This window comes from Perna viridis, chromosome 7 (genome assembly GCF_037379345.1).
Source record: "Perna viridis isolate PV_CMFRI_1.1 ecotype Kerala chromosome 7, ASM3737934v1, whole genome shotgun sequence".
NCBI lineage: Eukaryota > Metazoa > Mollusca > Bivalvia > Mytilida > Mytilidae > Perna > Perna viridis.
This window is the reverse complement of record NC_142451.1, coordinates 45,180,774-45,207,743: the sequence shown is the minus strand read 5'-3', so window position 1 is coordinate 45,207,743 and position 26,970 is coordinate 45,180,774. Positions and strand designations below refer to the sequence as shown.

At 34.0% G+C, this 26,970-nt stretch overlaps 3 protein-coding genes and 1 long non-coding RNA gene across 8 annotated transcripts in view; 2 read left to right on the top strand and 2 right to left on the bottom strand.

The window, feature by feature from the left end:
- LOC148612906 (uncharacterized) overlaps nt 1–2,930 on the top strand; it is an 8,500-nt gene extending 5,570 nt beyond the window's left edge. Inside the window, exons 3-4 of one of the 2 annotated variants that reach the window (XR_015924522.1) lie at nt 6–93; nt 2,794–2,930. Coding sequence is in view for 1 of the 2 variants with exons in the window: in XM_088594772.1 (XP_088450898.1) it covers nt 6–9 (4 nt within the window). In the remaining variant the exon portion in view is untranslated. Of the gene's footprint in view, nt 1–5; nt 1,423–2,793 lie in introns of those variants that run through there. The other variant, XM_088594772.1, reaches the window with a different exon arrangement.
- On the bottom strand, nt 2,903–14,658 carry LOC148612905 (uncharacterized). Its single transcript, XR_015924523.1, has 4 exons — nt 14,420–14,658; nt 10,325–10,449; nt 5,172–5,259; nt 2,903–3,040 (listed from the first exon to the last, which is right to left on the bottom strand). It is a non-coding gene; the product is annotated as an uncharacterized LOC148612905 (long non-coding RNA).
- Nucleotides 10,400–26,970, top strand: part of LOC148612903 (solute carrier family 60 member 1-like) — a 27,801-nt gene continuing 11,230 nt past the window's right edge. For 2 of the 4 annotated variants that reach the window (XM_088594776.1, XM_088594774.1), the window contains exons 1-3: nt 10,400–13,299; nt 14,099–14,384; nt 18,790–18,891. In XM_088594776.1, coding sequence (XP_088450902.1) covers nt 13,165–13,299; nt 14,099–14,384; nt 18,790–18,836 — 468 coding nt within the window. In that variant the 5' untranslated portion in view covers nt 10,400–13,164 and the 3' untranslated portion in view covers nt 18,837–18,891. Of the gene's footprint in view, nt 13,300–14,098; nt 14,385–15,433; nt 17,310–18,789; nt 18,892–26,970 lie in introns of those variants that run through there. The other 2 variants (XM_088594777.1, XM_088594773.1) reach the window with 2 other exon arrangements.
- LOC148612904 (uncharacterized) lies at nt 21,082–21,792 on the bottom strand. Its single transcript, XM_088590560.1, has one exon. It carries the CDS (start codon nt 21,667–21,669, stop codon nt 21,361–21,363), a length of 309 nt encoding a protein of 102 aa, XP_088446686.1. The 5' UTR covers nt 21,670–21,792; the 3' UTR covers nt 21,082–21,360.

The following is a 26,970-nucleotide window of genomic DNA, read 5'->3' as shown; positions in this document are numbered from 1 at the left end:
TTCAGATGAAAAAGTCTTCCGTACTTTCCAATTTATAAGAAACCACTTCAAAGGAAAGAAACACCTTTACATTAAATTGGGTTCTTATTAAATGTAAGTGTAAGTATTTGTAAGTATCAGGCAAAATTGAAAAAATCAGAAGCACGCATGTCAAAATCCCACCGACCTGACAATATGATTTCAGTCAGGGATGCTTTCTTTATTTGAAAAGACCATTATTTGGTCTGTGCATCATTGGATTTGCTGAGAAATTTTTCAATAGAATCTGTGAAAAAAGAGGTTTTTGACAGAGTTATCTGCACTTGAAATTTTCAGTGAATTTCAATGAAATTCTAACCAGATGGTCCAGTATGATATGGAAAATCTTATCTGTTTTTCTTGATTCTGATGGTGCAATTCTCATGCTCAGAAAGCTCTTCTTTATATATAAATGACATGAATTCTATACAAACAGAGCATTCACTACAAGTAAGGGAATCTCGACATAGAATCTCGGTATAAAATTTTCAAAAACTGACTCCTATTTTAGGCAAATGGTGAAAAGAGATGATAATGCTCTTTATCACCGAAAGAGGAAGCAACTCCTCAGTATAAAAACCAACAACACATTTAAAAAAAGGAAATGCAGTAGGAAAATTAATGAGAACTCTGTCTACGGGAGTTGAAATATAAAAATACAGGAGGAAATGAATTATGCAATAAACGAAAATATATAGTTGCATTTCCTTAACAAACGAGTTTGTTTCGTGCCTTAAATGAGACACTTCCCATACCCATAGTGACCTACACACTTCTTATCAAATTTGCACATGGTTCTTCGAACATTTATATGTGCTGATTCATAACTTAATGCTGCACATTTACACACTTTTTTTACGTAACACTTGTGTGAAATATGAAAATCAAGGTTTTCAAGTAAAAAGTCGTTAGTAACAAAATACATGAGCCGATGCACAGTTAGAATAATTCGTCTACCTCTGCTCTGAACGTAGGCCTTATAATCCCATTCACGTCTCGGTCACAAGAACCATACCAGATATGAAAACCTTGATTGTCTACATTATATTTATACTTCATTTTGGTAGTGTTATTTGACTAATTGCACTGACACTTAAAAATAATACCCAAGGAAACAAAAATCAGTATGTTTTTTATAGAAAATGCATATTTCTCGGTACGGTGTATAGATCTACGCCATGAAAACTGATTTGTTAAACATGTCAGTTTTCCTTTCCTTTTTCCAGGACTTGACTTTTATGAGCAACTTGGGGAGTATTTCTAGAAAAGCAGGGGACGCTTACCCTACCGGTGCACCTGGTCCATGCTCCCAGTTTTTAGTGGAGTCCGAGTTGCTCATTTGCTTTTTTTACTTTGTATGTATTATTTTAGTTACTGTATGTTTTTGTTGTGTATGTCTCTTTTCCATGTCTGGTCTTTGTCCATGGATTACATTTCTTTTGATTACCACCAGAACCTTGGTTCCCTTTATTACTCTTGAATACGCTAGGTTATGCATAATTCGAATTTTTGAATAAGCATAGATAGCCATCTTGCAGAACTTTTCTAACTGAAGACAACTGATTATTATTAGACTTGATTGAGTTTTTTTTCCGATAGCTTCCAACTAACTTACTCGGTTTGATACTAATAATGCAGATCAATATATGTAAACAAAGAATCTTTCGTAAATATTTCTATATTTTTTTTCTACAACCGTCTGTTTATTATGAACACCGGTGTCTGACCGTCCGTCGATGAAAATAACTCAAAAATGCTGCCATCATTTTAGTAAAAAATTGGTAAATTGTTTCGGTCTATGGAAATGAGCTCCCTTTTGAGTTTTACAAATTTCAACTTTTTCCTTTTTGAGTTATGCGACTTAATTCGTACAAAGCAAACAAACATGGACAGTTGTGTTAATGAAAAATCCATATAAAGAGTCGATAATAAAAAATAAATACAATCTTTAATTAACCCAATACAAAAGTAAATAGTTTTTAATGATTTGCAGCTTAAATTGAAAGGAGTTCGAAAACAATAAACATTTGTGCAAACAACGTATTACTTGTCACTGGAATGATGGATGTGAAGGCATTATCGACATGAATACTAAGATCAAGAAACGGAATTCTTTATAATATATTAGCAATATATTCTTTAATCAAAGAAATTCCTACAGCATGTTTATATGTTTAGAACCAAAATAGTCCAAACATCTGAAAGTATTATTATAATTGTTATTAAAGACTATACAGGAAAAAATAAACACACACAAAGAGGAACATGAAATAATAATAATAATAATAATAACACGTATAAAGAAACGAAAGTTAAATGAGCAATCTAGACTCCACTAAAAACTGGGCATATAGACCAGATGCATCGGTAGGGTAAGCGTCCTCGACTTTTCTAAAAACACCTGCTGAGTTGCTAAAAATGTCAGGTACCAGATAGACGGAGAAGTGAAAAATATGACACGGTGAACAAATCTGTTCTATGGTGCAGGTGCACCATATATATAACGAGCTTATGACGACAATTAACTCCTTGTAGTAATTGTTTTTAACTTGTAGGAACATAATCCTAAACAAAAAGAAATAAAAACGAAAACAATATACCACAAAAACAAATAAACTCGTTGAATATTTTGTCCATTGAGTTCAAGTTAAATTAAAACATGGCAAATATAAATATACGATATATTTAACGACTAGATGTCTAACATTAAATTAGATAAAAATGTATTTCATCACGACGTCATAATCTCATCAAATTCTCGAAATTATTTTGTAGATGTAATCTGTATCCTTAGGTATAATTGCCAAATCAGGATTTCCTATCAGGTACATGGGTAAGCATTGGCCTTCCTCATTGCCCAGTACAACATAATTCGACACCACGCAACCATTTATTGACAAACAAAGGAAGAGACACTGTTCCCATGAAATTCCAAATGTTTCATAACCAACCATAATTGCATTATGTTCTAGTTGTGTTGCTGGGTACACTTGCTCATAAATTGCTTGTCTCATTTCACAATCTTTAAAAAAATGAAGCAAAAATATTTCTGTCATAAAAGTAATTTTAGTGAATGAGAAAGGCAGCTGTTTTTAAAGCACAGAACACTTTCTTCGATGTTTGTATTTGGTATATGCTGTAATACTCTTGGTAAACGTGTCTACTGTAATTTACCACGAATGAATACATTGAGATACTTGTTATATGCGACTACACTTAAACTTAAACACTTTTTTCTCTCTTTTTCTAAATTCTATTAATATTGTATCATATGAACAAACATGTTTCTCGATTTTTATATCATCAATGTGTCTTGATTCCCTACATTTCACTTTGCATAATTGGGTATATGTATGTGTGGATGTTTTATTTTATTTTATTCATTTATTTATTTGGGGGTGGGTGGGTGTTGGCTCAGCTTGGGTATTTTGTTGCACTTACAGAAAAATAATCAGCACAAACTCATAGCATGACGATTGCGATGTTCGACAATTGAAGGAAATAGTTGGCAGCCCCATTAACTCTAACCGGGAATATGCTAACTAGCCTTATGTTTTTATAATCAACTACACTTTTTGCCAGCATGGGGTTAGGATCCGCTCGGATCAACTCCGTGTTTTTGCACATTAAAACTCACGAATTGTATACTTTGCACCTATACAAGTGAACTTATATGCCTTTAATGCATGAGATCATATTGGAAACATTGGTTTTCCTATTTATGTTTTAATAAATTATTAACATGTGTCTATATTTTAATCGAAAACCCATGTAAAACATTTGTTTTTTTCATATGCTTTAAAAACATATGAAAAATATATCTTGCAATTGTTCGCGTGTAATATGTTTATAAGGTTTTTTTATAAGACTACAAATCATTTCTTTAAACAAATGAAATATTTTTTTTATATGATGAATTAAAATTATTGCATTGTAGATTTCACTGCTTTGTTGAAATTGCTAATGAATATGTAAATTTCCCAACTGGTGGGAATAATGAAAGAAAAGTATCACGATTTTATCATGGTGAAAAAAAATCTTTAATATATGCAGTTGTGAGAAAGGTGCTAAAAAAGATGGTACTGGATACACCGGGAGCATGATACTATCTCTTTGTTCTGGTGATAGATAGTAGTGGCTTATGACAAAGCTTTGAAACAATCATTGATAATGCATACACAAAAGTCATGTATGTTATTCTAAATGTACAAAAATGTATATTTCTATAAAATCGTATATTTATTGTCTATCAGTGGTGGATAGATGTTAAATCATAGAAGGTGTTTGCAAATAGGCATTTTTTTAAAAGCATTCCTTACGTAATCTGACCATACTACTATATGCATAAACATCTATATATTCGTAAAAGAAAAGTACTGGAGCATTATCAAGAATTTTGATATAAGAAAATGTTATATACCCTATAGAATCAGTTCTCATTCATTAGAAATAGAGAGTTGTTAAACAAAAACCAGTCAGTTGACAGAAAATGCAATATGTGCAATGATAATTGCATCGAAGATGAAATTCATTCTCCATTTGAATGTAATTTCTACTTTTTATCACACCGAAATAAATTGATATATGAAAATGAGGAGGTAATCAACCAACTTACAAACTTCATATATTTATCAACAAAAGTAAGCACTGGTCCCTGTAATAACTACGTTACCGTGTGATAATGTCAGAGAATTTTTTTTATTCTATATACTGAAAAGACCTTTAAAGAGGAAAAATATACTAAGTGAAACACATTGTGTTGATTCGAATAAACCAATTTAATATATTTAATATGTAACTATTTCTTACAAAATATTTCTTTATAATTACATACCTGAATGACTTATATTAGCCCATAGTAGAAGTCCATGAAGTATCCCTATATACCATGGTAAATAATTCCTGAATGTCATTTTATTTTTATAGCTCAAACTGTTTATGTAGCTTTAGCGTCCATTAGAAATAATTGGCTTATTGGTTATTCGAACAACATAACATAGGATTTCTGTTGATATGAATTGGTTTCCCATAATTGTGCAATATCAAACGCAGTGAAATATGATTCAATTTCCTGACAGTTTTTGGAATTACAATGACAAAAATCAGAAATTCATGACATTTTAATGAATACACCATTACAGAAGTTTACTTACAAAATTAAATCGATAATCATCTGTTGAAAAGGCTGCCACTAACAAGTGCCTAAAAGCCATCCCCGAGTGTTTCCTGAATTGAGGCATTCTTCAAACAAGAGAAACGTGATAAAAAATCATCAAGCACTCATTAGTTAATAGGCATAAAATGTACAAAGTACCTATACTATTGGTCTCCATGAAGTCTAATAACTGAAACAAACATTGGAAGAACTTAAGCCTACCGCTTTTGTGCAAAACAATCATTCTGCCATATAGTAAAAAAAGACATTTGACGGACAAAATATGTATAATACGAGTGACAGGGGATACAAAAGATTGAGACAATTTTCGAATATTTCCAATCAGTAATAATTTATTTGATAAGTAACACAATTCATAAAATATAAATTAAACTCTAATTTTTTTTTTAAAGAAGATGAAGATAATAAATATTCTGTAATATAACAGCCTTTATATATTTGATAAAGTATTGCAACATTAAACTAAATGCAAAGCCAAATGTTAACCAATGTAAAATAGTGTGATATTTATGTTTTTACCACATTGCCTGATATTTCTAGAAAAGCAGAGGACGCTGACCCTACCGGTGCACCTGGTCCATGCTCCTAGTTTTTGGTGGAGTCCGAGATGTTCATTTCCTTTTGTTGATTTGTGTGCGTGGTTTTGGTTGCTTTATGTTCTTTGTTGTGTGTGTCTGTTTTCCATGTCTGGTCTTTGTCCCTGGATTACATTCTTTTGATTACCGCTATAACCTTGGTTCCCTTGATTACTCTTTGAATTCACGTCAATATTAATAAATATAGCTGTTCATTCCACGGTATTTAAATGTTTTTTTTTCCAAATGCTAATAATACGTTCAAATGCAAGTATTACAATCATTGCGTTATTTCAAAAGAAAGAGGCGTAGGGTCAACGGTGATTATCTTTGTCCGGTGTACATTTTTATTGTTGTTTCTCAAATCATTAGATTTTGATTATTGATTAGTTATCGCATTTGATACTGATTTCCATAATTAAGCAATATTATTGAAAAAAAAACATGGATGTAAATATCTTCCTTGGATCCGCGGTTGAATTCTTTAGAGATGAATGATGTCTACTTCTTACAAATGGACGCGTAGATGATGATAAAAAATGGGACTTAAATGAATAACTTGCTTTATTTGAATAGCACAGTTCCATTACAAAGAATAATCAAGGGAACCAAGGTTATAGCGGTAATCAAAAGAATGTATTCCAGGGACAAAGACCAGACATGGAAAACAGACATACACAACAAAGAACATAAAGTAACTGAAATCATACATAGAAAGTAACAAAAGTAAATGGGCAACTCGGACTCCACTAAAAACTGGGGACATGGACCAGGTGCACCGGTAGGGTAAGCGTCCTCTGCTTTTCTAGAAACACCCGCCGAGTTGCTAATAAAAAGTCAAGTCCGGGATAGACAAACGAGGAAAGGAAAACCATGACCCGTTGAATAAATAAGTTTTCATGGTGCTGATTGATACACCATGACGATCCACGAGTTCATGATGACGACCATAAAACTTCTGTAGTGATGACTTCAATCTTGTAGCAGTATAACCCTGTTCCAGAAGCCTTTTTGTTAGAGTTCTAGCGCGATACAAAAAGTCTGCGTAGTTTCGGCAGGCCGCAAGACTTGCAAATTGTGGCAATTATAATGAGACATGCACAAATGTATCATAAAATAGTTGTTATAATTCAATCCCAGTATTAACCGAGTTGAATGCAAAATAAAATGAATCGGACAAGAAATGTTGAAGAAATGTAAGATTAAATATTTCGTCATTTATTTTTTGTTATTATAATGAAAAAGTCATTTTTCGAAATTTCCTTCCAATGAGTTTTTGCCATTTAACATTCCTAAGTTTTAAAATATCAAAACGCACAAACACTTGTTTCTAATAGGTTATATTTATAGCATAGTATTCCGAGTTAGACAAATAAACTTTCGAACGCGCAGCGTGAGAAGTTTATTTGGCTAACGAGGAAGGCGTTGCTATAAATGATTTGTAACATGAATGACACGCCCATGACAGTCCGTGCAGAAAAAAATAACGTTTGGCGGGAAAATCTAATAACCCGCACAGTAGGCAGTATGGCAGACGCATTCTCTCTACCAGATTGAAACAATTCAGAAAAAGGTTTCAAATGTCCTTAATCCGCCTCAAGATTCCACCGAAATTGCAGTGGCGCCCATTTTCGAGGAAAATGCTAGCGTTGAAGCGACTAGTGAAAATTCGAGCGTGTTGGCCATCCCACCGATAAAACGTCAACGGACCACACCAGAAATCCTTAAAGACGTTACAAATACTAAAGGGGTAGTTCCATTTTCAAATTGCAACTTCAACTTTCACTAACTTTTAGCTCTGTATTTGAGCAAAATTTCATTTCGATACATTATGTTCAACTTGGGGGTTGTTTTTTTTTGCTAATATGTTTCAAAAGAAAGAAATGTGTATTTTTTCGGTTCTATCTTTAAATTAATGAGTGGACATTATATTTTTTTGTTCTCTGTCTGGTAAAGAAAACCTGCAGAGATTTAAAGATTTGTATTTTATTATATGAAACCTAATAAAATTGACATTTGTATGTGTGCTTTTTTGTAGGCGTAATCTTTTCCCAAAGAGGCGGAGCTTACCCATGCAATATTGGTTTTAGCGTTTTGGTTATTTCATGGCTGTTTCCTCATTGCATTATATAGGCCCATGTGACCTTTCATGCAATATTATTTGGTTGCTTCAATTTAGAGCATACATTTTGGTACATGCTTGTCGTCTCTATGTTATTCCATAAAAAGATCAAAGGAAAAAAGAAGATTCATGTTACAAGCGCATTTATACCTGAGAAATAATTAATTACAGATATTAAGAAGGGAAATTCCTAAGCGGAAAATAAAAATGGAAGCTTGTTTATTCCTTTAAAACATATATCCACCTGTTAAAGTTCAAAAGGGTATAACCCCCTCCCACAAAATTATGTAGATTGAAATTTTCTCCTCATAAGCTCGGCTGAATATCGGGTTCTCACTACCTTAGCAACTCGGCGGGTGTTTCTAGGAAAGCAGAGGACGCTTACCCTACCGGTGCACCTGGTCCATGCTCCCAGTTTTTAGTGGAGTCCGAGTTGCTCATTTACTTTTGTTACTTTGTATGTATGATTTTAGTTACTTTATGTTCTTTGTTGTGTATGTCTGTTTTCCATGTCTGGTCTTTGTCCCTGGATTACATTCTTTTGATTACCGCTATAACCTTGGTTCTTTTGATTACTCTTAAACGTTTAATGAAATTCGGTGCAGTAATTTTCGAGGAGGCGCCGGGATAACAAACGTGTGAAGTAGACAGAACAAAAAAACTTTTCCCTACAAAATGTGGTGGGGGCGTTAATTTATAGTATTCGAACTTAATCCAGATTTTAAAATAAAACATTTTTTTTCTGTTCAAACATAATGTCTTTGTGTTTTTGTCTGAGACTGAAATTTACCAATACTGGGAGTTACAACGGTAGTAAAGAGTAGCATGTTAACTTAAATTAGCGGTAAACAAATGAAAAATAAGGTTTCTAAAAAGTGGTCGGAAAAATTCTCTACGTTAAATTTCGAATTGCATTTTTCTAGGAGCTTGTTTCTGCAAATGATAAACAGATAATTCGTTAACGCTATCTTAAGCCACATTCTCCTTCGCATAAACAAAATCATTTCAGTAGGTGAATTCAGAGGTAATCTTGCAACATTTATCCAATCAAAAATGAATTCTTCTTCTTCTTCATCATAAAAATATTCCTTTCATGAGCTTCATCCACTTATTTGCATGCTGATTTTATGATTTTTCTAACCCATTCTAAATTTTGGTATATTTTTCTTAAGAATGTCAAGTTTCTTGATTTTTAATCATGTCGTTTGATCCACGTCCATCTTAGATCAAGAGATTACCCTGTAGAGATTTTTTCAACTGTACGTTACAAATGTACATGTGTTGATGAATAAAACGTAACAATATGGATCAAATAATACACCTAACACTCAGTGGTCAAAAACATATTGCCAATTATACATATCAAAAGAACAATGTGCTTTACTCCCGCCCAAACTTGTCCCAGGTATTCTTATTTGTGATATTTTGGAATAACGCGTACGAAACAAAATTTGAGATAACTTTATCAACACCAGGTTGTCATTGGATCTCACTAACAACTTCTGGGTCGAATGACCACACCATCAGTGTAGTACTAAGATGGACGTAGATCAAACGACATGATTGGTCATATAATGTACATAAAATACGGAAGATGCAAATTTTGTCAAAAATGTATTGATTAGAAGTATGAACTATTGGGTATAACATATATTTGTACTTTGTTTATTTAATTTTCTACCTGTTCAAAATTTGGCGTTTACCCGTATTTCATGTTAAGTAAATACATTTGTACATGTTACGTAAATATGTAGGGATATTAATGGAAGATTAAGATAAAGATAGTTTTTTTTTCATTTATACTAGTAGTTCACGTAAGATACACCTAAAATATTTGCGAATACGTTTATTGCTGAAACGCAATAAACAAAAAAGGTAATAATCCTGACATAAGAGCTTCGCCGTGGTAAATATAGTTGTTTTGCTGTTGAGACCATCAATAAAATGATGGATAAACTTGAATCTATAGGGTTTGATTCAGCAAAAGAACTTTCCACTCTGTAAAGAGTAATCAACGGAACCAAGGTTCTAGCGGAAATCAAAAGAAAGTAATCCAGGAACAAAAACCAGACATGGAAAAATGGGAATCAAGGTTATAGCGGTAATCAAAAGAATGCAATCCAGGGACAAAGACCAGACATGGAAAACAGACATACACAACAAAGAACATAAAGTAATTAAATTCATACATACAAAGTAACAAAAGCAAATGAGCAACTCGGACTCCACTAAAAACTGGGGGCATGGACCAGGCGCACCGGTAGGGTAAGCGTTCTCTGCTTTTCTAGAAACACCCGCTGAGTTGGTCATAAAATTCAAGTCTGGGGTGTGGAAACCATAAATCTTTGATACCCTCTTTTGGTGTCTCTACCAGGGACGATGAGTGTTATTCACCATCTTTGTACTGGATTCCATACAAACAAGGTTACATACCTGCATCTGCAAAATGAACCACCAAACCTCTTTCAAAACTTTTAAATTCTTTACTCGCAACTGTCAAAGAGGGTCTCCTGTCCTACCACAACACTTGTTACTCCCATAGTGGTATCAATTCAATCCTGAAAAAATCGAAAGATCTTTTGGAGATAATCAGTTCAAGACTATTATCAGAATGTAATAGCATTAAAACCTATGATTTTTTTAACAATGTATACTTCTATTCCCATACTCAGTTATAATCCCGACTTAAAAACAATATACAAGTCTGGGGTGTGAAAACTATAAATCTTGGCTATCCGCTTTTGGTCTCTCTACCAGGGGCGATGATTGTTATTTACCATCTTTGTAATCTATGGTTGTAACTTAGTACACGATGTATGGTTGTACGGGACAGTTCATCTAGGTGTTATTATGTATGATAGAGGATCAAATTAATGATGCATGTCACGACAAATAAATATCGTACAACGTCTAATAATGTGACGACTCTATTCACTACACTGCTCCATCGGATCAAATTGATACAGGGAAGATATATAAACACATAGAAAGGTCTGAAAAATTCCCAACAATGTTAGAATTGTCAAATTTGCAAGGCAAATTTCTGGTCGTTCCCTCCAACAGACTCGAACTCGTAGCGCTGCGGGGCAGTTCATCTAGGTGTTATTATGTAGAGGATCAAATTAATGACATCTTTATTCTCTAAAATGCTCTATATTTTTATAGCCTACCTGGCCCGATTGGTCCAAGGTGGTGGAGTTTGTGGAGGCAAGTTTTTCAAATTAAAATTTACGCATAGTTGCATTTACTTTATTTGTCAAAATATGATCTATAAACGCAAGTTTTTCAAATTAAAATTAACGCATAGTTGCATTTACTTCATTTGTCAAGGCATGATAGAACGGATATCATACAGATACATATTGGTAATATTGGTGATAATTGCCGGTAGATTATACATTGAAAAGATTACTTGTGCGAAGAGAAAGGAAGAAAGGAAGTCTTTAAAAGTTTACATGTTGAAAGTCATATAAATTGTAAATTATCAAAAGCTATAGAAATTGTGCACACAATCTGGGTTCCAGTGCTTGACTGAATGCCATTCAATATTGATGTACTGTTTTATGTAGAGTGATTCACTTGTAGAAATATAACAATTACGTCATGATTAATGATTAATATGACGATTGCAACCCTTCGTTAAAAAGTCCTTACGATTTGTGATCTAAATGATGGTAGAAAAAAGAACTTTTGAAGGATACTTCATATATTCAGGTCCGACAAGTTTGGCAACTGATGAACTCCCTCAGAGACTAATGTTCCACCAGCACCTCTAAAGACAAAAATACCAATTACTGAATAATGCAAATTTCGTTATTCTTGACACTTGTTTCAAGAACCTCTAAAACTTCGTTCAATGGGAGATTTGACATATTTTTTCTTCTCAAATTCTGTATTGGTCATTAAACGAAATAGTTTTGTTTATATTAAGGTTGTCTCAGATTAGATTGCTCGATTCAGTTGTGGGAGGTCATGGTTTCAATCCTCTGCTGAATCACTTATAAGACATTGAAACACAGTAAACAGAGCGACGACTAGCTCATCGAGTGGGGCGGCATGCCTACTTGTGGGCTGTTGCACTTGACCAGAACAAAAACATTTGAATTTGATTTTAAATTCATGATGTCTGACTAATGTGAACGGATCTCTTTGAAAATTTACCACAAGGTGTCATATTACAAAAAAGGCGTGGATTGGTTTTGGGAGACTTTTTGAGACTTAAACTGTCAAGGAAGTAGGGGCCCAAATCACAATTTTCCTGATATTTGGACACTGACTAGCCTATTAGTGAATATATATATTTATGAATGTACCACAAGGTGCTATACTATCAAAGGAAGGACCGGTTTTCATTGGTTTTAGGGGTTGTGTTATGAACTGATATAGAACGAGGTGCCAGAAACATGCATTTTCATGTTGTCCGGACAATAACTTAAGTAAATGTGAATGAAACTATTGCTATTGCATAACAAGGTGTCTTTTTTCGTGTGTGTGTGTGTGTTGGGGGGGGGTAGGAAATAAGGAACGAGGGCTAGAAACAGGCATTTTCCTTAAGTACAGATAATACCTCAAGTGAAGGTGAATGAATCGTTTTGAAATTGTACCACAAGGCGTCGTAAGGCTGGTATTGTTTTTGTATTTTTTTCGTAATGAGCAATAAGGGCCTACTTCGATTGTTGTCAAGTTCTTTTAGTCAAATATTTAATTGTAATCAGGATTCAGGTCTGTATCAAGCTTGAACGGTTTGCCAATACTTGCTCAAACTGTTCAACTTCTGTGGTGATATCAAGCTGTGCCCTGCGTAGGCGTTTTATATAATGAGTTAGTACATGATTTTGTGAAGTCGGGGCATTTTAGTCATATAACCATTAGTATGACAAATTATTGTTTGAGCTTCCATTTTTGATTATGCTAAAAATAGATCCTTAAAGACTACCTTTTCATATTTCTATATATATTTTAGATAATTCAGGATAACAACATTCGTCTGAAAATTATCTTTGTAAATAAATAATCAAAAGACAAAAAAAAAGGGATTAAGAAGAAAATAACAAAACACACCATCGGACAATTACATGAAAAAATATATTGTACAAAAACGGCTTATCGAAGAACATCTATGCTCTTTGTGCTTTCACTTAATATAAATAACTTCCATAAATATACAATATTAGTAGTGCAAGCATATTAAAACAGGTAAAAGATAAAATTTGTAAGTAGAAAAAGATCAATTTTATCATCGGAGATTATATTTAAGTAAAACACTCTTCAAGATGGCTAGTTATGTGTTCGCAGGGAAGGAAAATAAACCAAAAACAGACACATTTATGAAACGGATTATCAAGGATGTAACTTTCAGAAGGAAAATTGTATCATCATTGGCACTTTATGGACTTTTTGCAAGCCTGGTAAGGCAGCTTAGAATATTAATGTATGCGTAGAATTTCAGTCGAATTACGACGTTATACGTTTTGAATTTAGTCTGCATAAATCCTACATGTCATTTAAAAATTTATAAATTTCCTACGTGATTTTTATGAACCAGTGGCGGACATGTTACTGTTTTAAAAACCCAGTCAATTTATGCACATTTCTTTTCTACAACTTCAAAGAGACATTGTCAAAGACATAATTGCCGATATATCTCTTTTACATAATCATGTAATGAATATTTATTTTAATTTTTGATATTTTATATTGACCTATCGTTTTAAAAAGGCTTGCCAAAACCCGTGTGAAAAATCAATCACGATTTTGTAACCTTGACCTTTAATTTGAGAAATGAATAGGATTCTTGTTATACATTTAGACTACATATAAGCCAGTAATATAACTCAATGAAACATTTTGACATTAAATTATTAAATACTAATATACTCCACTGAAACTTTGTATGATGGGTGATTTTCTTAACGAAATGATAGTTTCAGTTTCTTTTTCGTCAATAGAGAAATGATCTTAGTAGAGTTTATTCAACAACACGACAAACTGAGTTGTTTACAGATGTGAACCATGGACTTAAGGTTGTTACGAACAGTTTCTTCATCACTTCGTCCAGAATGATGATATATAAGGATGTGTATGTTTTTAACATATTTCAGCTTTCATGACAGATATGACATACACAATTTGACCAGTTATAAAACAATTTTTATATTGAATAAGATTCATTCATTTCAGGTTTCAACAATGTTTTTGTCGTTTTAGGGATGGAATGTAAGCCAGCTTGGTCCATCGCTGCTGGACCTTCAACTGCTAACCCAAACAAGGTTAGATGAGATTTCTTATATATTCGTTGCATTCTCCATCGGATTCGTTATTGGGGTGATTCTGGCACCCTTATTATTGAAAAAAGCAGGCATCATCAAAATCCTTATAACCGTACACCTAATCATTGCTTTAGCAACTGCAGTCACTCCATGGTGTAAGTGGTTTTGGGTCATGGTGGTTGTGCTGACAATACGTGGAATTTGTCATGGGATAAACAATACAGGTACATAATAGCTATGATTTAAAAACAATGTTTACCTTTTTAATGATCAAATAGGTCACTGTAAGACATTTTTGCTTTAATATCCAAGAGCCATTATTTCTGTGACACCTGATAGTGATAATGAAACTACGCCAATTTATGCTAAAGTTTACTGTTTGATGCTTCAATCACATATGACAAATATCCATGCTTTTGAATGGTAGGTTAGGACCCATTCTTCTGAAATCACGGGGTCAAATCACGAGACTTACATATCTTATACAGTAATTGTAATTGAGATTTATAGGAGTGTGCGCATGTAAAATCAAATACACGTGTTTAGTGTTTTTTGAAAGCTTTTTTCGAGTAAAATATCAAAGATTTATGATCGAATGATTGTCAAGTTAACCAGTAAATACAATAGAAGATTACAATAGAACTTGTAACTTATTGTTGTTATGAATACTTTATAATTCATATGCAACATTGATGATTCTCGCGAATGTCACCTGGTTTGATATACCAAATGACGGTCCGTCAACAGTTAGTACAATAGGGTATAGAAGTTTCGTCATCTGACCCCTTTGTTTCACGAGATTGGGTCCTAGTCTACCATTCAAAAAGAGGGTTGAGTTCAATATTACAGCAAAACATATTTTGTGTAAAAATGCTGATTAAAAATTGCAAATATCCAGATTTGCACCATAAAAATATTACAAAACGCATAAAACAGAAGATTCTGCACTGTAATGCAGTGTTTTGAGATCCAAAGGAAGTAAGCAATTAGATGCAGATCTGTCTTCAGATTTAAAAACGTTCTACATCGGAAATTCAGGAAAGGAAAAAAAACTAGAAAGAGACTTACTAACTTTAGAGGGATACTACTGATTATTCTTTTCATAAAATGTTTGTTAATTACTTTCCGTTTTCCGTTTATGACGGAGAGGACTTTAAAATATGAAAACAAGGTAAGATAGTAGTGTTGTGTACATTGGTACTGTTGTTTAATGGGTATATTGTAAAAATATATTGAGTTAGTCATAAACGAATTTTGTTATTTCTGTTTTCAGGATGCAACGTACTAATTTTAAATCTTTGGGGAAAAGACAATGGACCATACATGCAAACTCTTCATTTGAGTTTTGCTTTTGGGGCACTTATATCCCCGTTAGCAATGGCACCATTCTTCAACAATACCTTCGAAAAGGGAAATTTTAACGAGTCGTCTAATTGCACTGGTCGTCCTTTTTCTGATTTTAGATATAACACCAGCTTCGTAGTGAACTGCATCGGGAGAAAAAAGGATGAATCAAGCATTCATTGTGCATTTGTCATATCTGCTGTAATAGTTCTATTATCTGTTGTTCCGTTCTTTTATATTTTATTGTCGAGAGATACTTCATTAACTGAACGTCAAACTTCAGACCAACGTTTGAAGTTTGAAATAACACAATGTAAAAAAACTGGAACAATTGTAGCCATTGGCAGTACATTTTGTCTGACGATGATCTTCGAGAAATCCATCGTGTTCTTTTTGCCAACGTTTTTGGTTCAGCATCTTCATTGGCAAAAAGTCCAGGGTTCATATGCAATGTCAGTCTTTTGGGGTGCCTTTTCAATAGGTAGAGTTTTAGGTGTTTTTGTGACACAACGTTTCAAAATGCGTCACATTTTAGGTGTTTACCTTCTGCTGTTAATCATAATATCTGTAGCGTTGCTGATTACCAATCTATATAAAGCTAGTATAGGAATATGGATATGTGTTCCGTGTATAGGAGTTTTTCAATCAATTGTTCTCCCATCATTATTAACATGGACGGAAGTAGATTTTTTCAAATGTTCCGGGAGATTAGTTTCATTGTTTATGATCTGCAAGTCTGTTGGAGCAATGTGTTCACCTATAGCTCTCGGATATTTAATAGACCTTTACTCACCAATGTGGTTTAGCTATACACTTGTTACGATCTCTTCAGTGATGTATACATTGTATTTATATCTATTGTGTACAGCCCGCAACTTTATACACAAAGAAACAGAAGTGTCAATTTACACTGATACTGAATGTTGATATTAAAAATTCATGTATGTTTTAGTTAGTGGTTAGCGAGAAAAGAAATATGCTTTGTTCGCATATAAATAAGTTTTAGAATATCTTATAAGGTCTAAGGAAAATTAACAGAAATCGTCTTTGAAGCATTAAATGAAATTTATCACATTTTAGTATTAAATTAAATGAAACTTATAATATCTTGTATATGGAATTTAAAACATGTATCGACATTGACATTTGCAATTGGTATTAGAATGTGATGCATATTTAAAACCTGTTATATGTAAGTAGTATTTATTGAGTTGTAGGCTGGATAAAGAATTCGTTCATGTACAACTACTTATGAATAATTAATGCATTTACGTTCAGATGTGTTGCCAAGATTTTAATGTGTTTTATAAATACACATTATATTTAGGTACCACCACTTGTATCACTTCTGGGACAGTTAGATACATTCGTATCACTACGAGGTTGGTAACGTTGTAAAGTGATTGAGTATCTGAAACACGTAGAACTTGACTGTAATATAAATCAACTTATTAATTTTATTTGTAACAAGCTTCCTAATTGGTTGGTTCTCTAAGAACAAAGCAAGTAATTTTGTATACCTTGACTTGATACTATGACGCCATTAACGTCATTTGGTCCGTACTCTGCTATTGAAATATTCCCAAACAAAATAACATGGGTGGGGAATCCTCTCTTACCATGAATCATTCATTTGTAAGTGTGGATTTGTGACAGAATGTTTCTCCCCACCTTTACTAATCTGTCATTTATTCATTTGATATGTTTTATTTTTGTTGTAATTTGATATTACTTAACTTATATTTTTGTATGCAGAATTAACTCTGCATTATATGATTTTTGAACAAATGACCTTTTTCCATCAATTTGATTCCTTATTTATAGCAAAACAAGCTCGGGCTCTGAGCTTTGTGTATCTTAGTGTGTAACAATGCCTATCAGTCTGTCTGTCTTAAATAACGTTTTAAAAATGGGTCCATTAGTAACATTTGTAGTATCACTTATTTGAAACTAAATTTTGTTTCTAAGGTTTGAACAGGTTATACCCAATTACTTCGATTGGGCTAGTTTACACTTTTTATAAACCGTAAAACTGCCGCGAACCAAGTCGAATATACCTTGTTCAAACATTAGAAATATTCCTGAAATATTCTATAACAAAGCAATATTAACTAGTATATCAAATCAAGAGTTGTACTGAGAAAGAGTAACTAAGGGAAGTAAGATTCTAGCGGAAATCAATAGAATGAAATCTAGGGTAAAAACAAGACATGGAAAACACACACACAAAAAGAACATACAATACTTAGTAACCAAAATCATAAGTACAAAGCAACAAAAGTAAATGAGCAACTCCGACTCCACTAAATACTGAAAGCATGGACCAGGTGCACCGGTAGGGTAAGCGTCCTCTGCTTTTCTAGAAATAACCGCTGAGCTGCAAATAAACAGTTAAGTTCGGGATAGACGAAAGAGGAAAGAAAAACTATGACATGTTGAACAAATCTGTTCTCATGGTGCAGATGGATACACCGTAACAATCCAAGAGTTCATGATGAAGGCCATAAAACTTCTGTAGTGATGACTTCAATCTTGTAGCAATATAAACCTGTTCTAGAATCCTTATTGTAAGAAGTCTAGCTATCATGTTATAAAAAGTTTGAGTGGTTACGCAAGTTCTGGAATAATGAAAGAGTTGTGATATGAAAACTCAATACGCAAGTGCTGAGGGAATGTTGCTACAGACAGAAGGAAAGTTGACAATGCGGAATGAAAAGTCATCGCGTTTGTCATATAGTTTAGTCAATAGATTTGAGAATAATTACAAAGTTGCTGTAGTAATCCTTTATCTCAAGTTCTTTTGGGTAGATGCGATGTATAGGATTGTATAACGATAATACGTCATTTATATAGCGGAAACGGAGATTAAAGGATCTGGCTAAACGGTGTTCCTTCGTTTGAAATTGAAATACTATAAAGTCATCCACATAAGAGTAACGAAATAGGTCAGCCAGTAGAGGAGCACAATTTGTTCCCATTAGAATTTCGACCTTTTGTTGAAAAACGCGTCCATCAAACTGGGCAAATATTTTGTCGATTTTTAAATTCCAGTATTATGAAAACATCTTCGGTATACGTGGAAGATGATTTGGAATCGTTTTTTTTTTTTTTACAAAGTATGAAGAATCTGTATCAAGTATATAAATATATCTGTATCTAGGTGTTCCGTCTTTTTGGAGTAACAAAGATGTATAATATTTTTGAGTATAGGGAATAAAAGTATAAAGAGTTGAAAATATAATAGGTTTTAATTTTATTATACACTGATAATAATCTTAAATTTAGGGTTTGCAGAAGATCTTTCGAATTTTGCAGAACCAACAATGAATTAATAGTACTACGGGAGTAACAAGTGTGTGGTAGGACTGTATACCATATTTTACCGCTGTGAGTATAGAAGTTTTAAAATAACCCTTTTGACCATATTTTTGTCAGTCAAAACTTTTAATAATGCTGTGAACCGCTTTACGAACGCAAATGATACACTAGCTTTGTTTGCGTCATTGAAAAGACTAGATTTGAGAAAGATCATTGATTTAATACGTATTACATAATAGTGTAAGCCACCCGCCTTTACCCTGTCTATAATACGATGGTTTACTATAATTTACATTTAAAATAAACATGTAGCGCCGTATCCATAAACCTGATCGATTTTTTAATATATAGGTATTTGTAGTCTCTCATTTTCATTGGTTACTGGTATTTGCCTTTGTCCCTTGGAATCGACATTGGTATACGTTTCTTTGTTTTATTGTGACCGTGAATTTTCAACGATTTCGAATAATCCAGATACTGTTCATAAGATGGAGCCTTAGCTATTTAACTTAAAAACGTTCATTATGATAAATAATATTGTTTTGATAAATAAATATTATATCAACTGTGCGAATGGTGTCCGACGTGGTGGAAAATAGCACTATGATTTCAGATCGGTTTATTATTCCGTTAGACTTTCTGCATATATGAGAAAATGATATTAGCGGCGCACTTATAAAATTATTATTTTCTTTAAGTCAAGTAAAATCCATATTTGGTATAATTTTCTCACCGAAAGTCTAGAAAGATTTCTGGCAAAATTTCTGCATTTGTAACTTGCGGCCGATCTGCCTTGTTGCTCGATTGGTGGTTTTTACGGTCGTGACTATCCTTGTGGATCACGCACAACCGCCCCCTTGCGAGAATTGTATTAATAGATGACTATGAGTAGTTGGAGGTAGCGGAGCCCAGCCTTCGGGATATCTGACCGAAGAACTCAGTCAGAGTATGTCCTACTAGCTGCTGGGCTACTCAGTTGACGCTCTGGCCTACTCCAGACCCCACGTGGGTCCGAGAGTGTTTCCCTAACTCTAACTGCATGGGAGTACATCAATGTGAAGAGTGATGCCTTGTTGAAATAATTTCGCGTTTATGTATGTCGGTATTTGTACCAGGTGACCTAAAGCGACCAATGGCAGATTGTCCTTAGCGTAAAGAAAGGGCGGGTGTATAAATAATTGGAAATGCTTAAAACAGCAAAAAATAAGTTATGTCAACTTGTCTGCTAACTGTCCTCACTAATATATCACTAGAACAAATCGAGTTAAAGTTAGCAACAGACAAGTTGTAATAAAATAAACTATCGGACACCACTATCGTAAATGCACATGAATATAGCAGACGATACAATCATGCGAAAGTTTTCTTGGACAAAATAAAATGGCGAGTGGTGAACGCTGAACAAAATCAAACCACAAAAAGAATAATAGCCGCGAATCTTAACAATAAGTGACACAACATGAATGACTACTTCAACAATCAAGTGCAGCTACTAGTTATTCCTCATAAAGGGTGGCCTATAAGCCTATAAAATGACAATATCAATGGAAGTGGGTAAGTGCAACCTTGCCGTAGTGAATGCTGCTTTGACAAATATACTTGAAATTACTATGACATAGCATATCATATGTTCTGACATGTCAAATAAAATACTACTTGCCTTGTACCGCAAAAATATCAACTATAGTAAAGTCCATCCCTTCCCTCATCCCTTCTTTCAATAATTATCATAGAGAGATCAATTTCAAAAGTATCTTACTATTTTTTACACTCCCCCACTTTAAAGAAATTGAATTCTCCTGAATTTACCCCACAAAATTATATTATTTGTCTATTCAAGGTCTTCTCCTAGTCTTAGCTGGACTTCGGCTTCATCAATCTTGGTAAGAAGTTAATCTAAATTCTGGTCATTCTCTTTAATTGCAACTTTTAGTAAGTCAGAAATTGATGGGTTGAATTGTCTTTTATGTTATACTTGATATTTTCGACTAAAATCTGATAGTTATAAAAATCTTGCTTTTTATGGTGATGGTATGCTCCTTTTTTTGATGATTTTTGTACCGGGTAAGGTAAGTTGTATTTAAGTATGAGTTATCACTTGAAGTTGCCTTCCCGATTATATTTCAAAGGCAATGCTGGCAAATTCCCAATTAAAGTATTATTGTTTTGGTGCCATGGCCTACCTCCTCTTTTGTGAACACTTTATAGTTGTAGGAGTGGTGATTAAGGTGTTTACCTCATCTTTTTTTCATTCCCTTCGCCTTGCAAGGAACAGTGCCATGCCTCAAAAGTTCAATAGCTAAACATGCCTCTGTTTATTAGTTAGTGGTGAGTTGAGTCCTCCGTCTGATGTTTCATGACCCCTCTCCTGTTCTTGGTCTTTTCTTCCTTCCCTCTCAGTCTCTTCCAGTTCTTTCTTTTGTTTTCATTACCTATACTTTTCTCTCAGCTTATTCTAGTATCATCATCCTTTGTTCCTTTTTCCTACTTCTTAGTCTCCTCCAGTTTTTTCTTTCTCAGCCTCCTCCAGTTTCTTTGTTACTTGTTTCCTTTCCCTCCTCTCAACCTCCTCAAAATCTCTCTCTCTCTCTCTCTCTCTCTCTCTCTAACATACTCCTGCTGGTCTCCTTCTTTTCTATGCTTCGAGTTCTCGTCCTTCCTTGTAGCCGCTTTCTGCTCTTCCCTGCTACGTTTTCCTCCTTTTTCTCTTGTTGTCTTCCGCTCCTTCAGCGGAACACAGCGTAGTCTACTGGTCTCTTTTGTACTGAAATACGATTGTGATACCCCCACCTTTATTTTTCTTCTTGGCCTTTCCCTCCTTTTTCTGACTTTCTTGTCCCTTCCCATCCCCTTCTTTTTAGCGGTCGTTGGATCCTTTGTACTAGATATGTTTTGAATTTCTGTAAGTGATGAGTAGGTCCTTTTGGTTGCAACAGCATTATTCTCTTCTTTATCCTTCTGAATGTCATCATTTGGCACCCCAACCTTCAATCCATTGTTCTCTAGTCCATGTTGTGCTGACCCTTACGATAAATTCCATTACTTCGATTCTGGGGTAATTTGACGTCCAGGACCCAATGTTTTCTTTTAAGAAGTTTGAACGAATTAATTCTGTCCTTGATCGATGTTATCCAATGATTGCTCCTTTAGGTCTACCATTCTCCGGTAATTACTCTCCACATCGAATCACACACACACTAAATCAGACTCCATAAGCTCCTCTTACATCTTAACCCATTAAACTTTAAAAATACATAATTCATGGAGAACTATACAGTTGGCCTATTGTGTTGTGTCCTGATTATCACGGGTAAAGAAAGCAAACTCTTTACTGTAATGGTCAAATACCGTTTCAGGTTGGTTGGCACAAAAACCAACATTCCGATCAATTTCGTTAAATTAGAAAAGTATTCTTGACAACTGTGGATTCCTCAATAAGGGTCATTTAATAAAGACTGGAAAAACCAATACATGGCAAGGAAATATTACTAATTCACAAGCTATCGCTTGTGCAATACGTCACACAGAACTTGCGTTAAAAGGCAAGACAACATTGGTTAGGAATATAGCTAAGCATCAACCCCAGGAGGTGTATCACGATCAGAAACAAAGAGACTGTTTTGTGTGTGAAAAAATATTCAGAAGACTTGTAGGAAAGGGTCACTGTGCGTATTTCTACAAACACGGATGTTAAGTATGTAAAATGATGTATTTTTTTTTATTAATTTTAAATGAATTGTATAAATTCTTTATTACAGAATTCACACCTTGACAAATTTTTATTTGGTCCAAAAACTCGATCAGAGAAATCTAATAGATTTCCACATATGTGGAAACTAGCCACTAATTACTTTGAGTAACATATAAAAATACTTATAAAAAACTATGCAATTATAACAGACGCCATGGGATTTTATAATTGGGATTGTTATAACCCTTCTAAAATTCACCCATTTAAAATTATTGTTTTGCAAATGTTCTTTGATTTCAAAGACGCAGTACACTGCGTAGTCTATTGGTCTCTTTTGGCCTGAAACACGATTTTGATACCACATCGTTATAAGGCAAACAAAATAACATATGCATTTCCTGTTTCATGCCAAAAGAAAATGTAGGTATATATTTTTTGGATCAAATAAATTAATGCATGTACATGTTTATTTGGTGGCTACATAGCATTTCTCTGTATTCTTTCTTTTTCTAATATACATGTATGTAGTTGATAACAGACAATGTTACAAAAAACTAAATCAAAGTTTCTATTTCTAAAAAATGGAAATGGATGACCAAGTCAAGGCCAATCAAAAACATATTTTTTTCACCATCTATTGAAAATAATCTTTTTCAAGTTATTTGTTTAAGACAAAAAATAAGTGAATTAATTGTTTGACAATTCCACTTTTGTTTTGTTTCGTTATTCTTTTGCGGGAGGGGGGCATCCTCCCAAGTGAGGGTTTTGAGTCCAATCTCGCTTCCTCAAACCCCTGACATCACTCATTCATATATAGCGGGTATCGTCCAGTGCCATCTAGTGAGTTACTTAAATTTAACCCGGATCCAAAATCCAATCAAATCACTCGTAATAGAAACTCGTCGATATAACTTACAAATAGGCTACACATAGTGTATAGTAGTAAAGACTACACGGAATCTACAGTTATCATTTTTGCTCATATTGCATCATTTGTGACATCATACAACTTTCAGTTACTATATCGGATCGTCCACTACCTCATATTATTGTTTACCCTTCCACAGACATTTTATGTTAAACCGATTTTCATTGATGCTTCTCACCCAGAGAAGCAACCAATAGGAATTGGCTGGACGATACCCGCTAAATATGAATGAGTGATGTTAGGGGTTTGAGGGAGCGAGAGTGGACTCAAAACCCTGACTTGGGAGGATGTGGGGGGGGGGGGAGAAAAAAAATTCTCAACAGCAGAGACATACATGTATATTGTGAACATACATGTCTGGTCTTTGTCCCTGGATTACATTCTTTTAATTTCCGCCAGAATCTTGGTTCCCTTGATTTATCTTATACAGAAAGTTATTTTGAATTTTTATACGCTTGTTTTCAATCGAAATTCCGGTAAAATATCCGGGAATTTTAGACCGAGTGGTGTTTCATTTTGTTTGGTTTTCAAAAGTAATTTGTTCCTTTTTTGGTAAAATGGCTTTAAGAGGTATGTTTGTAGCAATACAGCGAAGTAATTAATGGACTGGTTGTCGTAAAAATATATTTTTTTTTTATTTTAAATTTAAGGGCTTGGGGTTTGCATTCTAATATATACACGGTCGGTATCCTTTATAAATTACTTTTTCACCCCCACTAGAAATTCAAATTTTCTATAAAAATCATTATGGTATAAGCGTTCATCAGATAAATACAAACCGGCATACAGACCTAGGCTTAAAGTAAAACCCGTGTCCGACTGCAAGCACCTACAATTTAGCACCACAGCGGCGAGTCTCATTTTCTGGTATATACTGTGTAATCTCGACCTTTATGTCTAACCATACTCTCGCCAACCGTTATATCTCGTACTGCCATATACTTCTCCTTAAAAACTTTGTCAGATAAAAAGATCTGCGAACTTTGTGAGCAGGATCATGGTTTAGATTTCCCCTGGGTAAAGCACCTATATTATTGTTTGCATGCAAACATTGCAAAATCATCTGACACCGATCTCGGCGCATTACCTTGGTAATTGTCGGTGTATTGTGTAACCAGGCTTGCTAACTTTCAAACCATTAAGATGCCGAAATGGGTTGACGGATAATACCCATTATGGATAACTAAGAAAAGTGGATATTTCTTTACATCTTCCCATTTAATTAATTGTTGGTGTTCCAAATTTGGTTGGCATATCGATTTGTTTCTTTAACAAGAATATAAATAATTGAAGTATTTTCATCAGAAGATAACCAAAGGAAATATTCAAGTGATTCACAAGTTCTAACAAGGGATTAACTGGTCCGATAGCTTCCTCACAAGATTCAATATCATGTGGAAATTCAAAAAAAATTGTTAGCATCCTGCAATGTCAACAGATATTCAGGGTTTAAACTTCGATAGTTTTCTTCGCCACTCTCTTAATCACGCTCCTCGTATATGCTGAAAACTCATGACATAACTATCATAATGAACTGGTGGGTCGTTGTATCAATCTGCCCTTCGAGAACGAATTTGTTCACCGTGTTATAGTCTTACTTTCCTCTTTGATCTATCAGGACTTAGCATTATTTGAGCAACTCGGTGGGTGCTTCTAGAAAAGCAGAGGACGTTATCTGGTCTCCGCTCTCAGATTTTTTTAATGGAGTCCGAGATGCTCCTTTGTATGTGTTATTTTGATGATTTTGTTGTTGTGTGTTCCAGTCCGGTCTTTATCCTTGGATTATACACTTTTGATTTCAGTTCGAATCTTGATTCCCTTGATTACCCTGTCAATCAAATTTTCCCTCTGTACAAAACAAAACTGGATCACTGGCCTTCCACTTCCTAGTTTCATAAAATATTTTATATGATGCAAAAAGGTGGTTTTAAAATATTTTTACTAAAGCTTTACATATAGGAGGTGCAGTTCGTTTGGTATCTCACAGCCACCAGGTCACTTTGCTTGCATATGACTAAAGTGAATTTTCTTTTTCAACAAGCCTCAATTCTGTGGTTGAATTTCTGGTAGAAAAAAAAATATGGAAAGTACTTCCTCTTGCAAATTTTGAACACACACTTAGAAGACTCTTTAGGAACTGATATTAGCAACTGATTGCCAGTTAGATTTTAAAAATTGACTGGAAATGTTACGTTATGTGTATTATGTACTGTGTGATTGAACGTACGTATACAGTATTGATTAATGTGTACTTTAAATTTTCTTTATAATTCATTTTTTTTCAATATTGCTTATAATACCAAGAATTGGTCTTTAAAACAAAATCAGTAATTTTAATGTCGATGATATTTTTGTAGACCTTATCACTTAAAAGCAGTTTTTTAAGAGGGCGTCCACGCACAAACCTGCAGTGGGTGGCACATGACAAATTTTGTAATAAAAAAAAAATTCTTAAATCTCTTATCACAAATATACCATTTCTCAATGCTGAATGTTGGCTTTTGATTAATTGCAACGGTTAAAGAGAAATAAATTACATAAAAAGTATTGAAATTCATTGAAAAAGGGAGATAACTCTTTCATTTTGTGCAAAAATTGGTTGCTTTCTTAGGGAACCTTAAAATCATTTTCTGGGTCATCCATTGTCGATTACAAAAAATCTTCGTAGTATTACTATCTAAACATTACAGTGGAACAAAAACATCCGTTGGATAAAATTTACCATGTGTCATCCGTATCATAGGAACTGCCTGGTTTCTACAGTCTCTTAACTGTTGAAATAACGTATGGATTCGTCAAAATTATAATACACCATGACATCCATGATACTCAAAAGACTTGGGAGTATCCTATCGTGATTCTACTTATATGCCTCTTTTTAAAATCAAAATTAAAGAAAAACATCTGGCAGTATTCTAATATTTGAATTATAAAACTATCTAACTCGATATTTGCAAGACACAGAATGGAACGTGATACATGACAAATTCACCATATACCCGAAACAGACAAATATACTGTGGACGAATGTCTATTGTATGTGTAGTCTTTGCACGTTTTAGATATACTGTAAAAAACGTAAAATAGACCAGTTGGGTAGTATCGACCAGTTCGTTGGGAAAAAGTTAATAGTAGACTTAGGTTGTCCAAGAGATTAAGACATTATTGACCTTTGGGTCGAAATAAACAAATGTGGTAGAATTGACCAGTTGGTTTGGATAGACTAATGGGGTAGTATTTCCAGTGGTTGGAATAGGGTAGTGAGGTAGTAATGACCGGTTGTTAAAAATAAGACCAGTAGAATAGTATTGACCATCTGTTAAGGATAGACAAGTAGGGGAGTATTGGAATAGACTAGTGAATTATATTAACCATCGTGTTGGAATAGACTAGAAGGGAAGTATTGACAAACTGGTTGGGATAGACAAGTTGGGCAGTATTGACCAGTAGGTTGGAACAGCGTGGTTAGGTGGTATCGACCAGTAAATAGGAAGAATCCAGTGGGGAAATATTGACAAGTAATTTAGGT